Below are 15,341 nucleotides of genomic sequence, written 5' to 3'. Positions count from 1 at the left end.
AGCTCAGACATTTCTGGAATCAGAAAGCTGGAGACAGACATGCATCTGAGACTTGGGAAAAAACTTCCTATAAAATACTCTCAGCCCTAGTTCAGTGATCCCAGAGAAAGAAAGACATCATCTCTTGGAGGGTTCATGTCTAGGCTGGACAGGACACAGAGAGTACAGGAAAGTTAAGAGCTGAGTTCTGAGTAGCATGTTTCCCTGAAACTCATGGAAGCTGCATCCAAAGACGCTCAAAAGCGCAGTGAATTCTTTGCCTTGACAAGTGCAAAGGATCTGATTTCTATTCCTAGCCCTGTCAACATCTCATAATCTTCTGCGCCTCTGCAAACCAGGGCTAGAAAGGCTGATTTACTTTTATTCATTACTTTGGGATTTATGTTGCATAAGCTGCTGAGTGAGGACTCGTTCACACAGGATGTTACTGCAGACTTCTCACATGGACTCCCCCAGTGCTCCTGTGCCAGGTGCCTTGTTCCCACTTGTGTGGCTGAGTCCTGACGTGCAATCAGACAGCAGGGCTTTGGTGGATGCATGAGGACCATCTACCAGGACATGGATACAAGCACACAGAGGAGCAGTGAACAGCTTGTTTGGCAGCTTGGGGGGCTCTGCAGCAGCACACGCACATCAGAGTGAAACCTGTCCCTGCTGAGCACCACTTGACCCCCGCTGCTCCTCTGCAGCAGGGCTCCAAAGGAAGAGGGAACAATTCCTCACCACACTGCCATGTCACACCAGTCTTGCTTGTGCCTCACACCTGCTCCTGATAACACATCTCAGCTTATCAGAGAGCTGACAGCTCCTGAGAAAAATCCTGGCAGCTATCCCGTGCCAGGGAGAATGGTGACAAGGCAGAGTTTTCTAGGGCTGAGGGCAGGAGTCAGCCCTGCTGACAGACAAGCATTCCTTACTTTATATTCCTTATTCCTCTTTACTCTGTGCTGGTATCTTCTTGCCAGCCTCTCCCTTTCCTCTCCTAGTTTTGCTTTTGCTCTTTAACTTGGGCACAGACAACAGCCCTGTTAGCAGCTTTCCAAGATACTTATCTATTCAAATATACTTGTGCTCAGGCAGAATCATTAGTTGCAGTGACAGTGGTTAAAAGAAGCATTTAAAAGTGCCCTGCACAGAGAAAGCGTGGGGAAGGCAGATCCTGATAAGGGACAATTTTTGGCAGTGCTGGGTACTGTTGTGCCATGGAGGGCTTGTCACTCCCTTCTCCAGGTGACAACTCAAATGTAAAAGGCTCTGAGCTGCCATACAAATTGATCTCTCTGAAATCCTGCTCCGTAGCTCATTGGGAGCTTGTGCTCTCTTCTTCCAGAGAGCACCACAGGGAGTCAAACACTAGAGCTCATGGGGCAATGCTTTTCTTTATCAATTCAGGTTGGAGCTCCATCCCCAGCAGTGGGAACAGCTCTTTTTCTCTACCAGGGCATTCACAGCCTCAGTCCTCTGGGCTCACAACCAAGGCTGACTTTTTGCCCCGGTTATAAAATCAGACATGGAATTAAATGCTCCTCTAAGCACCCAAGAGTCAGAGAAACCAGGCTGTAGACACAGCACTCATCTAAGGAAAGGACTTGTAATGCAGATGCAATGAACCCAGCTACCTGACCAGGGCCCTTCCTCTCAGCAGAGGCAAATTTAGCCCGCCTGCACACTAGAGCACATGGCTATCCTAAAGCCCTCCCTTTTCTCTACCCCTGCTTCCCATCAGCTTCTTTCACAAAAATACTGACTTATCCTCCAGCAGTATTCTTAGCACCCTCTTCAGCCAGTTCCCTCTTCAACAAGTGCTCAGGTGAGGGTCTCAATCCCTTTTGCTAAAAATTTCCTCCTAGGGAAGGAGAATTTCTTGAATAAATCCAGACAGCTGTGCAGTAGGGTCAGAGACAATCCCAGACCAAATAATGACTCATAAATGTGAATATGGTGGACAAAGAAACAATGTGAAGCCCTGACAATGGGAGAGTTGGACTCTGACATCCTGGCTGCTGCCCGAGATAACAAACACTTGCTGTGGGAGCTGTGAAAAAACACCAAACCATGTGAGAGTCACTAAAAATGAAAATAAGCGTTTCCCACATTCACTATTTTTGGTAATTTATAACAGCAGCATCTCCCAGCTGTTCTAGAGGATTGTACCTAGCCTCCACAAGCTATTGGCACTGCCAAATATGCAAAACAAGGTAACTACAAATGTATTTTCATTGTTAGTGTTCATTATGGTTATTATGCCTGCGAGGATGGGGATTGGCATACAAGGGGCCTGTTCTGGATGGCAGCACTGCTGAGAAATCACTCTTCTGAGCACCAGAGGCAGCTGCTGATAGTACCTGACTGCTGCCAGGAGCTGGACTCAGGCAGAGAGGGAGGGAAGGAGACCCAACATTCTCGGCAGCGTGAGGCCTCCTCTTAGACAGGAGATTTTCAGGATGCTCTGATCCCTCACTAGCAGGTACAGGGAATCTCGGGGGACTCTGCCTCAGAAGCAAAACTACAGCACTGTCAAAAGCACAGTAACACCTCTGTGTGCTTCTATAGGGACATGAGTCAATCTGAATGTGACAGTGAGAAAAACGGCATTACAGGCATTTCCAGGCACTACCCCACCCAGCCTCCCCCTGACACTTCTCCTGCAAGCAGATCTCATTTTAAAATTGTTTTTCTTTTGCTTTCCTTTGGTGACTGGAAAAGCTCAAGAAACAGGAAGAAAATCCTATAATACACAAAGTACAACTAAATGTACAAACACATCCTCAAAAAGAGACAGCAAAATTCTTTTAGCTTCCTCTAATCTCTTTGGATAGCTTTACGCTCCAGCTCGCAGGATAGCGTTGAAATAATGGAGCTATATTTAAACCAGTTCACTTGGGACTGGAAAGGTTTAGCTGCAGCTATACACAAGTTGGTGCGGGTGTTTACCTGGCTTCCCAGACAGCTTCTGACACCCAAGTGAGCTGATCTAAAGTTAATTCAGACAGACCTCTGCTACGCTGACGTCTGCAAGAAGAAATACTCTTATGTATAGGAACCTCTGATATTTCCTGTGGTGACAGAAAAGTAACAAATAAATCTGACTGGAAAGGGATAATGCCTGAGATGATGATGTTTCTTTACCTCCTGATGTGCATCCAATCTAGTGTCAGCTCAGTCCAGCACCCACTAGAAACACAACTGCATTCTCCTCTCTCTTACAGCCCAGACCAGGAAAATGCAGCCAGGTTTCACAAAGGGCTGAGTGAGTTAAATTGCAGAGAAATGCTGGAAACCAACATCTTACATTCTACTTTCAAAATATAAATGGGGCAGAACTTGCTTAAACATGGATTTGCTGATACTATCTGTGGGTCACCTCAAGAAGCCAGCTCTTGCCTAATCTGACAGGCATTTGCCAGCTCTATGTCTTTCAGATGAACAAACAGTGATTTCAAGATTAAATTACTATCGGGGGCAGTCCCAGAGGGGTAAAGAGTGAAGCTACAAATGGAAATTCTGAATTATGGATGGGAGTTCCTCCCATTTAAGGGAAGCCAGAGATGTCTTGGACAGAAAGGACCAAATATGTGTGGGTAAGGTCAAAAGCGTTTGTTTAGAGATAACAATCTCTTTGTGTTTGGAGGGGTGTGTGGTAGACTATCTCAGGTCATCCTCTGTCTAACCACATGCTGTTCCCTCCAGGTGGGCTTGCCACTGCTCTGACAGAAATGCCTTGGATACCATCCCAAGAACACCAGACACACAACTCCTAGCAACACAGTCACAGCAGCAATGAAATCACACCAAAACCACCCCTTCCCCCCGAACATTATTACCAAAAGGGTTCATTTAGAGTAATTAGTTCACCCTTCCTTTCAGACCAAATTAATGGATTCCAAAGCATCAAACTTACCTTAATGAGGAACAAGAGTGCAGCTGGGTATAGAACATGGCAGAACAGTCACTTCTACATGGACACAACCTCACCATCATAAAAGCACTTTGATCTAATCTGTCATTATCTTTAGAAATTCAATGACCTCCATTTTAAATAAAAGGCATCAGGCTGACAGAAATCCTCTAGGAGAAGCCAGAGAGCAGCACGTGGCTTCTGTTTGCTCTCACAGAAATGTCATATTTGACATTCAAACAGGACACATATATTTTAAATAATGTCAAGAACACTCTTAAAATACCTCATCAGGACTCAAACGGGGGTGGGAAGGGGGTGGGGGTGCGGGAAACTTATGTTTTATGAAATGGATGGTTCTTTTCACAGAGATGCCATCGGTTCCCAAGCAGGACGTATGGAGCATCCATGTGGTTCTGGTGCTGAGTCACTAATGCCATCAGCTAGGACGGGCATGCAGCAAAGCGTGCGGGGAGGCCCTGGGATGGCTGCACGCTCAGCCTGCTCGGCCGGCAGCTCAGAGCGGATGGCGAGTTAGCATTCCATCTGTCACTTCATTTTAGCATTTCCAGTAGAAATAGGAGATGAAGAAATAGTTTTAAGGAGTTTGTAACATCACAGCTGTCAATCTCCAGTGTTCCAAAGGGAGGAATGACAGATACGTAAGCCCATTCATATAAAAATAAGGTTTGCAGTCTTCTTCCCTGACCTAGATTTGCTACAAAGGCAACTTAATGCAAATACATATCAAACACCAATTCACATTTACTCTAAGATCACTTAACAGGAGCTGAAAACATTAACCCCCAGCAACAGAACCAGTTCCAAGAGTAAGATTATTAACTTCCAGCAGTGATTCGGGGAAAAGGGCAAGGAAAAGGGAGAAGGGGGAAAACTGAACGAACGAAGGTTGTGTTGATTTATAGGTAGCAGTCATTCTGTCAAGAAATCCAGAGGTCAATCAAGAGGGGTAACCAAAATCACAAGAGAATTCAGAAGGGCCTTAGCACATAACGCTGATTAACACGCTAAAGTTAATCTAAAGAGACAACTTTGAGTGTTTAGGCTAGAAAAAACAACACTCCAATTGGAAAGTCATTACTGGTGCACACAGGCTGTGAAAACTACAGGGACTGTGCACCAGACTGGGCTGGGCTGTCAAACCAGGGCTGGGTTTAATTAATGAGGGCTTAAACAGCCAGACATGCTTCTGATTTATCTATTTAAAATAAACCTTAATGATGCAAAACAACATCAGAATGTCCACCTCAGAAAGGGGAGTCTGGGTCAGTGGTTCTCCACTATGCCATCACATTAGAGGGTGAGTGCATGAGGAACACAAACACGCCTCTTATCCCAGAGCCACATTTGCTCAACCTTTCAAGAATTTTTCTCTTTCCATTTATAGTTTCATGACCATCAGCAGCAGCACAGATGAATTTGACTATTCTCTTGTGAAAATGTTACCTCCATACACTTACACCAAAGCAACCCATCTAAAACCCCCAAGACACAAGACCTCAGAAGGTCACAACTGTGTGGGAAGTACAGAGACTTTCAGGAGCTGCAATAGATGTCAACTCTCCTGTGGTGGAGGCCTGGGAGCATCTCCCAAACTTTTGCAAACTTTCCGTTGAATAACCCCCTTTCAACAGTGCAAAATTGCAATGGATGAGTCTACAAGAAATCACGCTGAAACCCAACTGAAATAAACACACTAGTGGGAGAGTGCAGATGAGCGAGAGCACTGGCAGAGTTAGGGCTGAGAGTAAAAGCTGGAGATGAGAAACACCGGAGGAGAAGGGACAAGGCAGACAGGAGATGGAGTGACGTGACAACTGGAGGCACATTTCAGCATTCTTACCTCTGATCGGTGTACCACCTGGTGAGGTAATTTGAATGCAAATAAGATTAGAGAGAAGCATTAGTACAAAGAGGAAAGGAAGAAAATTATAACTAAAAAGCAGAAAGTTTTTTTAAAGCTAGAATTTGTATTAGCGCGACAGGAATAAACAAAAAGAAACTGATGTGCAATAAAAGTCAGAGTGACACTCTCAGGAGGTTAGTAAAGCTTATTGCTTTCAGGAGTGCAGCATCCAGCCCTGCATCTTGCCATTAAAACCCCCACCCTCACGAACTGGGGCCAAACTAAGCTGCCAAGGTGGCACTGCTGGCTGGCCTCACCACTTGCATTCACCCACACCAGTGTTCAAGCAGTTGAGATGGAGGACACTTTGGGGAGATGGTGCAGTGCCCCTTCATTCCTCATACAGAACAAGGAGGGTGTGTCCTGGGGCTCTGTGACTGTGAGTGTGCTGGGCAGGACGGGTGGAAAGCGCATGGCTGCGGGCACTCGGTGCAATTTGGCTTTGAGGTTAGAATGACCAGTGGGACAAAATCTGCTCGCTTAAAGACATTAAACTAAGAGGAAAGTGTAATAAATCAGTTTTGAGTCATTCTCCACATTCACATAACCCTTGCATCGGGTTCCCTCTGGCAAAGAAATTGGTGTCATGCAGAATTAACTTTACATACAGAAATATTTTGAAATGAAGTGGTTTCTGGTAACGTTACAATGGCACGCTAGCCAGACCTCTGTTGTTCCTGTCTAATTTGGATGTCTGCAGAAGAAAGGAATCCCTACCCTCTTTATAAGGCACTGGAGATAATTTTACATGCTGTAATGAAGAGTATCTTATAAGGAGGGCTTCTCTGGGAGTAAGGTTAAATTATCCTGTTGCAATAATCTTTAAAGGTTCATTTTATGAGGTCAAGGTATTTAGCAAGTGGAGGCTCCACTGGTCAGTGTCTTGAGTTCAGTGTACAATCAATACTGAAGCATGATGGAGAAGCTCCAGCTGGGCAAATTGGCAGGGAACCCTTCTAATCCTCACTTTTGTCCCCTTGGTCTTAATTTGCACATATGAAGGCTGTTAGTATAAGGGAGAGATTCATGCAAATTTAATCTGTAGGCAGTTCATGGTATGTGTTGGTTTTATGCAGATTTGTAGGATCTGAATACCAAGCACTTACCAAAGAAAACTGAGGAGTTTAAACAGACAGAAAAATAGGGTTAAACAGGACACAGTGTGTCAAATCATGTTCAGTGTATTGATTAATAAATACCAGTATGCATACAAGAGTGTCGTGTATCTCAGATTTACAGCTCATTCCATTATCCACAACAATGATCACCCAATGGGAAAGAAAGACAGAAAAGAATTTCTGTAAATACAAAGAAGGCATATTTTAAGCACATTTAACTTGCCTCTTAAAAAGTAATTACAATATTTATATTTATTCTTTTTCTTTTCTAACTACCCTTCCTTTAGGCAGAGTCCCTTTTTTGAAGCAGGAGCGCAACTCAAACTACTCATTTTAGCATTTTCCTCTGCCAAGATGACATTATACAGTTTTAACTTTATATCTCATTATATTTTCTGATGCCTTCTATCCAGAGATGACTGAAGCATCAGGAAAAATCTTGCAGAGACTGAAGCTGTGGGTAATCTCTCTCTTGGAATAATAATTTGCTGCTTACTTATGTATCTTAGTAACTACTGCTACTCTTAACAGAACAATTATACCCAGAGATATTTGCATGGAATAGCACAGCCATGGAAAACAGGGTTATTTCTTTTTGCCTGTTTGGAAAGTTTGCCAAGTGACAGTTTTGCCCTGTTTGGTCAAGGGCATTCCTGCTCTAGTGTACTGTGTGTCCCCCACCCCACCTCATCCTTTCCAATTTTCAGAGTTAAGAAAAGCATCACCACCATGTGTCACTTCCCATGGGAATGGTGCAACACTTTGAGTACAAGCCCAAGGGGCTGAAAACATTACATCCTTATCTCTCATCTGGCTGAAATAGGGTTTGTTGCTCTGTCCTAGAACTGAAAAGATTTGCAGGAAATCTTTTTATCTACTCCCTGCAGAGGCTCAACTCTTTCTCTATTATGCAATTGTCCATACAGAGCTCTAGAAGCAACTGCATACTTGAAGCAGATTCCCTAAAATGTTAAATGTGGCCAGCTAAATTTTATGAGTTAAATCCCAATCCTCCTGGCTCCTGAATGCAATCCAACCCTTGTGGGAGCAACACAGAGGCTTGCTGTATTTACTGCAGTGTTTGTTCCATGTCTCTCTCACCTTTACAAAATTAAGACATTCACTTTTCACTCAGAGGACACCATTTACAGAGGGTGCACAAAGCTTTTCAGTTGGACCCCAAATTTTCTCATCCAGAAGGAACAAACTGAAGTTTCCCTTTATTCTTCACATCATATGATGATTCATCTCCGGCTGTTGTCCTTTCAGGGTGTCCCTCAAAGGGACAAATCACAGCACACAGGCCACAGAGTGCCAACATAAGAGAGTCCATCAAGTGATGAAGGTGCCATCACTCAAATGGTTACTGAGGCCAACTTGTGCCCTGTGATCACCAGGCTGCTTTATGCAAAGGGCACCCCAAGATCAAACTTCAAACCCAATTCCTTGTGTTTGAAAGGTTTGAAACGCTCATAAGGAGGGAGGTTTAATTCCTCTTCTTGATACCAGACACTGAGAAACACTCCTTACATTCAACTCAGTCAGGAATGAGTGCTGGCCCTGATATTCTCTGTGTACTGGAAGCATCCAGTCAGACACTCAAAGCAAGGAAAAGCATAGGATGATACACTGGAAAACCCCCTGGGGTTATTTGTGTCAGTGTTTGCCAGTGTGGAGAATTCTGTTGGAGAAGGGACTTCACTCTGCGGACAAACTCACCACAGGCTTACTGACACACCACTTCCTTGTAGGAAGCTAAACCACCAAAAAATCACTCCAAAGCAGTGTCAGCAGAGAAACCAGGGCTCGTGCTAGCAGCAACTGAGCACTAGAGCAGCGCAACACTGAATCCCAGAGAGAGAACTCTGACAGTGCTTTTGGCTACTTCCTAGCATAGGTTATGTGAAAACTCTTTCCAAAAGTCAAAGACTACTTGCCACCAGATGCCACTGGGAGTCTGAAGGTATTCCACAATTGCTGTGTGCACCTCACACAGCAACACCCAGGTGTGCAGTTAAGTTCTTCCAGGAGACAAAAATTCAGGTGTCAACTGGCTGTTGTTGGCCACTATATTGCTTCAACCCTTTTCCAGTCAGTCCTTTCTGAGAGAGCATCCATCTTGTGTGGGTTCCCTGATCCTTTTGGATGAAACCACCCAATCTCCATTTTTTTACGTTGTCCTTACATCTTGTCGCAAGTCAATGCCTATCTGATGTCTGGACTTGAAGCTGTTCCTTGCTAAGAGCTGAACATCTGCTGGATACTGACTGCTGGGTATTATCACTGGAGCAGGATGGGGACATCATGGTCACTTCACCGGGACAAAGAGGCACCACCTCTTTCTGCATGTTAGCTCTGTGCATGTTGGGTATTCCTTTTGCTTCCAAGAAAGTAGTGTTCCTACTGATAGGATCAAACCTAAATGAAAATGCTTGCTGGTAACTCTGAGAGCCCAAATGCAGCAAGGTGATATGGTGAGCTAGCTCCCACTGCTTCTGTGTTAGAGGCACCTTCACTTTTCCAGAGAGTGACTGAAGTCACCTGCAGAGTCCTCTCTCATACTTTACTTGCACTTAATTGTCTGGAAGTCACACTAGGGTCTAGGGCATGGTTCTGTAATTGAGTTAACTGAAAGTGATTAAAAGAGAATGATACTTTTTGTAATACCAAGTTCTCTATTAGATGAAAGATAATACTTTCTGAATTTCTGGTGTTTCCTTACATGGAAAAACTTATGTTAACAGTCAGATTAGCTATTTATTCTAATTTCACATTTTGTTCATAGGTTTTCTGAAGAGCTAGGTGGAAGAGCAATTCTCCAGCTATGAAAATCACTGGAGACATTCAAAAGCTTTGAGAGTATGAATTCCAACTGAGTTGCTTTGAAGTCCTTTAGGAGCTTCTGATCCAAGAATCTGTACAGAAGAACTGTAAAGCATCAGCACAATCTGATCTATACTGCGAGAGCTTCCACCACATCATTAACTGATTTTAAAACATGGTTAGAGTTGCAGCATTGACTTAGGCTGCCAGAACTCATGTGTGCCACCACTTGCAATACTACAGTGCCTGGACAGTTTTAAAATCAGTTCAGCCAAACAAATTTTAAATGTGTTAGCATGCTGGGGAGGTTTCTCAGCCCAGAGCTGGCCTCAGATCCTGTGTCACTGACTGAGAGGCAATGAGTGAAGCTACACACCCCGGGGGGAGAACAGGGAGTTGTCCTGAGTCACTGCACTTGCAGAACAGCAGCCTCCCCACAAGAGGCGGGAAGTATTAGCAAGATGAACAAGGGAGAATTTGCTACAACCAGAATGAGTCAGAGACCTTGCTTTTGCCTTGATCTAGGAAAATAGAGATGAAACCCTGTATTTATTTGTGTTCTCATCTCTATAGCTATTAGCCTAACACTTACTTGCAAAACTACCCAAGAACTGGATTTAAAACGGAATTAAGCTTTAGTTGGGAAGAAAAAACTAAGCAATGCTAAGAAATAGTTTAAACCCCCTCCAAATATAGAGTTATGATATCAGAAGGTGTAATAGGGAAAGTGCATATACACACATACAGATATAATTACTAAAAGAGGGAGAGTAGGATACAAGGCAGATTTATAAACTCTCCATTTGCTCCTGACAAAAACACCAGTTTGCTGGGGTTAAAAAAGTCCATGATGGTGGCTTGGATGTCTTAAACCACAAACTCTAGTACCTTGACAGAAGATGAACAGAACTCTAGAAACTGATGTTCAGAGCCCCCTGGGGCATATGATCTGACTGCATGCAAGTTCAAAGACCTGCCTGAAGCCCCCAGAGCACTGCCATCCCACATAACTGTGAGTGTCAGAAGAGAGCACCTTTCCCAAAGATGCTGCTTCTTTATCTCTAACTATTTATACCATACTAGGAGCCTGAAGAAACAGAATCATCCCTCAACCCTCTCTCTACATCAGACTCCAAAGCTGCTTTGACCTTCGTGACCTAAATTTGGTACATCTGAATACTAATATATTATGTACTCATTGAAGGTCGGACACTACATACACAGTACTGGGCTCACAATGTGCTGCAGCTATTTTAACTATATTACATCTGTCTTGCTTTTATTGGGTTTTAATTAAACGAAATTAAATGAGGGTATATTAAGATTGAGATAGTATATACTGACATTCATGCAGATATGCCAGCCTGACTATAAGATATGATCTTAATGGAGCAGAGACTTTGCAAACTATTAAACTCTACCATATAATGAGGCATCTATTTAAATATTCTTTTCTTTGAAAAGCAACTCTGCCCAACTATGGTGTAGTGTTGGAGAGCTCAATTAACACCTTGCAGAGTGAATGGGAAACTGCTCAAGCCATCACATTGCTCATACAGGGTGCTACAGTCACTTAAGTGGGACTCAGGCACTTCAAAGTGCAGGCTCTACTTTATGACCATTACAAATACAGGAAAAAACCACAAATGCAAACAGGGGTTGCATCTCTGGCCCATGAGAAGCTGCAAACTTCATACTCCCCACTCATGCCAGGGTGGAGCAGAGCCTTGGTGAATCTTGCCATTATAGCACCAGATCCCTGAAAAGAAAAACTTCAAATTCATATTTGGAAATCTCTTGCATTTGAACTGTAAAAACCTCCCATACTACATTAGAGAGCTAATCAATTTCTTTTGTGAGTCTGAGGATGTGTGTTGCTCATTGATTTCTAAAAGGTTCCCTTGACACCTCCCTTGGTAATTACTGTGTCTTCCGCAAGCAGCCAGCTCTTGAGTTTGAATCCCAGGTGAAATATTCAATTGAGATGTTGCTGAAGAACAGCAAATAGGAATCAAAACTTGGACACTGTGACAGGCTTTACTAGTTTGTTTTTAAACTTTCTGTCTCACCAAACTTGTGAAGCAGCTGGTAGAGAGGCAGCCAAGTGCCTGTGAAAAGGAGGCTGGAGAACGTACAGCAAGTGCATCAGAGGCTGCCTTGATGCTCATTTATGGTAATTTCTGATGCTGATTTAGTCAGCTACGAAGTGAAACACATCCATGTGCACTTTCCTATTGCGCTTCCTAAAGCTTCTCAGAATAATTAACAAGTGTGATATTTTCTTCCAGCACAAACAGATCAAGATTAAACCATGCTGTGGGGGAGATAACCTAAAGGTCACTGGGAAATTTCATAAACTATAAATGCATTAGTATAATTAGCATTCACTGGTACATCAAGGTGGGATCAGGAGTGTCAGGCTGGGTTCTATTTTTGCTGAGAGTGATGTCTCACTTACCCACTCCTCCAAGTACAAACCTACTTATCATCCAAGCATCATGAAATGTATGCAGAAGGCTCCTGCTATGGAGAAACGTTTCAAGATGTTCACCTTGTTTAGAAGATGGTGATTCCCTGGCAGCAGCACTTGTAACAAATAGCTTTTGAGCGCCCGCAGATAACTGTGGCCAAACAAGGCAGTCTGCTTCACATTTAAGCATGAGACCTCTCCAGACCAAAGTTGTTCCAGCTCTGATCCCTTCTGTACTTTGTGTAGGGCACTGGGGGCTTTTTCCCCAGACTAAAGCTGCTGTGTAGTTGTGCTGTGCCTTGTTAAACAGCCACTCTAATTCATACTGTGGAGCTCCACTTCATCAGTGACTAAAGCAATATTTTATTTTCTTTAATTCTCAAATAGGCCTTACAGTCCTGGGAGATTGAACAGTGCAGTAGAAAAACAAGAATTCCTTGCTAAAATGAGTGCATTCTTAGCCACCCCCAAGAAATAACCATCTGTATTTCAAAAGCTAGTATTTGGCTTGTCACACAAAAGAATCAAAAATAAACGGTATATTTCAAAACTGTGTCCATTTCCTTTGAAATCCACAGAATTGCTGCTTCTTGGATTTTTCTTTTTGCTCGTGGTGTCACATAGTAAGGATGGCAATGAGCTCAACGGAAAGCAGAGCATTGTCTTGCAGAGTGTGTATAAGGAGTAAAGTTGCATATGACCAGTGATTGTAAAATCTCAACCACTATGTCATTATCCTGATTTGCACTGTGCTCCTATTAAAAACACCTGAGACCCACTGAGTTGGTAGTGAAATGTCTGAGCCTACCCAGGATTTGGGGCAATATCAAGACGGTCTACCGAGGAAGATATCCAGGTGATGTTCCAAAAGGCACGTCCACTCTAATAGACATTTTAACAAGCCACGATACCCTGCCAGAGAGGATCAGCTCCAAAAACCGCTTTCACATCGTAAAAGAAACAAGCTCAGAGCAAATTGACATTTGGGTTTAGAATTGCATTTCAGGGAAAACATAACAGCAGCATGTAAAGAGAAAAGGGAGGAAGAGTGAGGAGGCTGGGAAGGCTTACTTGCTTCGCTACCTTACCCGAGCGGAGCTGCTTGATTCGCCCATTGCTGGTGGCAGTGTCGACGGGCAGGAAGTCCTTGAACCAGGAGATTTCGGGGTCAGGGTTCCCACTGGCAGCACAGAGCATCGTGGCTGTGCGGGCCTTCTCCACCACCTTCAGCTGCGGGCCCATGTCGATGGTCGGGAAGCCAGCTGGGAGGTGGTCTTCTGCAAGAGAAAAAACACACAAGGTTAAAGAGAAACACTCCAGCCTAGCAATGGGACACAGTTGCAGTGACAGCAGTGCCACCCTACAGCATCTGTGCCTCTGCTGGAAAACAGCAGCCTGACTTCCCTACTGAGAAGGTTATCAAGCCCTTAAAGCACATTAGGCTCTATAATGAGCATTCATTACACCAATAGAAGCTTCCACTAAATTTAACTCCATTTAAATCAATTGCCTTGGGAAACGTTCATAATTTTCATTGATACGTAAGCTCCATCCATTGTTGTTAATAATTCAGTAAAAGCAGGTATTTGACTTTTTGTGGGAGGACTGAATTGAAGGTAACAGACAAATACAAAGCCAAATAGTTTGAGGCATCTTGAAAAACAACAACTGAACAATAAAATCCCTTAGAAAGGCCCAGAGAGGCCCACTGTTTTTCTTTTTTCCTTTTTTTTTTTTTTGACTTGCATCATTCTGTCACATTGGTAGGATAGACTGTAAATTTCTTTCTCATGCTTCCAAATCTGATTCCGAAGGCTTTTAGAAACTAATGAATGTAAAGCTAATGAGCCACACTCTGCTCATGAGCTGCCTGGCCAGACTGTGCTGTGGCAAGCTCCTGGTGCATTTTCTGGGCTGTAGAAAGCGACAGAGGCGTGCAAGAAATGGCCAGTGCATGCTCTGGCATGGCTTACCACAATACTGTGAAACAAAGCACCCCCTTAACCGCTGAAATCATTCATACAGTGGGTAGAAAAACAGTTAATTGGGTTTGTTGCTGCAGAGCACGCTCAGGTAGGCTGGGTGGAATACATTAGGCAGCCTTCACTGATAAGCCAAGGCATGCTCCAACATCATCATTCAATAGCAGCTGCAGAACTGAGCTCACTTATTCATTCTGTGGCAAGATGTACTGTACTCTGCTAAGCCTGAACTGCAATCAAAAGAATATACTTTCGCAGAAAAAAGAACTTGAAGAATATTAAGAAGCTTTTAAAGCACCAGAAACTCAATTATTTTCAATATGTTCCTTTTCCCCCTGTTTTAAGAAACCTTAAGCAAACTTCTTCTTTGGCAAATTCTATTCTGCAAGGCTTCCAGCCCACTGCAGTGTTTAAACAAACAAGACCTTAGCATCTTCCCAAGTCCCAGAGGAGTCTGAACTTGCTGCAATCTGATTTTTCCTGCTATCACTGCACATCTGTACTCCTCACAGGAAGATACCAGCAATAGGTCACCTCAGGTGCTTCCTGCTACCTCTACTGCCACGCCTGCAGCACAAACATGGCCTGTGGTAGCTAATCTTGCACATGTCTACCTAAGATCTCTAGAAAAATCCCAAGACCCTTGACTTGTTTGCACATCAAGACTATAGCACAAGGCAACATCTGCTAGAAACAAAAAAATGCCTGGGAATATAATTTAGATGAGATTGACTATGAAGCATTCAAGGTTTTCTACAGGAAAAAAGGCTCCTGATGTTTATTAAAAGCACAAACTGTATTTTGTCTCCCAGATCGACCTCCTGAGAGCCTCTCTCATCATGAGCAAACATAAATGGAATTATTTTTTTTTAAATGGAAGGTACTATGAAATTTAGTTCCTTTTAAATTTGCTCTCCATTGATTTTCAGAGACAAAAGGTACATAGAGCTTAACTGGAATGACACCAGCACCAGCATTCAATAGCAAGCAACAGAAGCACTCAATACTGAGCAACCACAATGTATACTCCTACATGGCTGAAAAGAAACAAAAGAAGGGTACACACAAAAGTACAACATAGTACAGACTTAAAAGCAAAGGAAGATACATAGAAAAAGCAGTA

The 15,341-nt window shown here is 43.4% G+C and overlaps 1 protein-coding gene across 20 annotated transcripts in view; it reads right to left on the bottom strand.

Moving 5' to 3' along the window:
* Positions 1-15,341, bottom strand: part of PTPRF (protein tyrosine phosphatase receptor type F) — a 374,973-nt gene that overhangs the window by 93,090 nt on the left and 266,542 nt on the right. For 11 of the 20 annotated variants that reach the window (XM_077182405.1, XM_077182404.1, XM_077182409.1 and 8 more), the window contains exons 6-7: positions 13,325-13,513; positions 5,763-5,780 (exon numbers count right to left, since the gene is read on the bottom strand). In XM_077182405.1, the coding sequence (XP_077038520.1) occupies positions 5,763-5,780; positions 13,325-13,513 (207 nt within the window). Of the gene's footprint in view, positions 1-2,934; positions 3,978-5,762; positions 5,781-13,324; positions 13,514-15,341 lie in introns of those variants that run through there. The other 9 variants (XM_077182407.1, XM_077182423.1, XM_054638277.2 and 6 more) reach the window with 2 other exon arrangements.

This window comes from Agelaius phoeniceus, chromosome 8, assembly GCF_051311805.1.
Source record: "Agelaius phoeniceus isolate bAgePho1 chromosome 8, bAgePho1.hap1, whole genome shotgun sequence".
Lineage (NCBI taxonomy): Eukaryota > Metazoa > Chordata > Aves > Passeriformes > Icteridae > Agelaius > Agelaius phoeniceus.
This window is presented reverse-complemented; position numbering and strand designations above follow the sequence as displayed.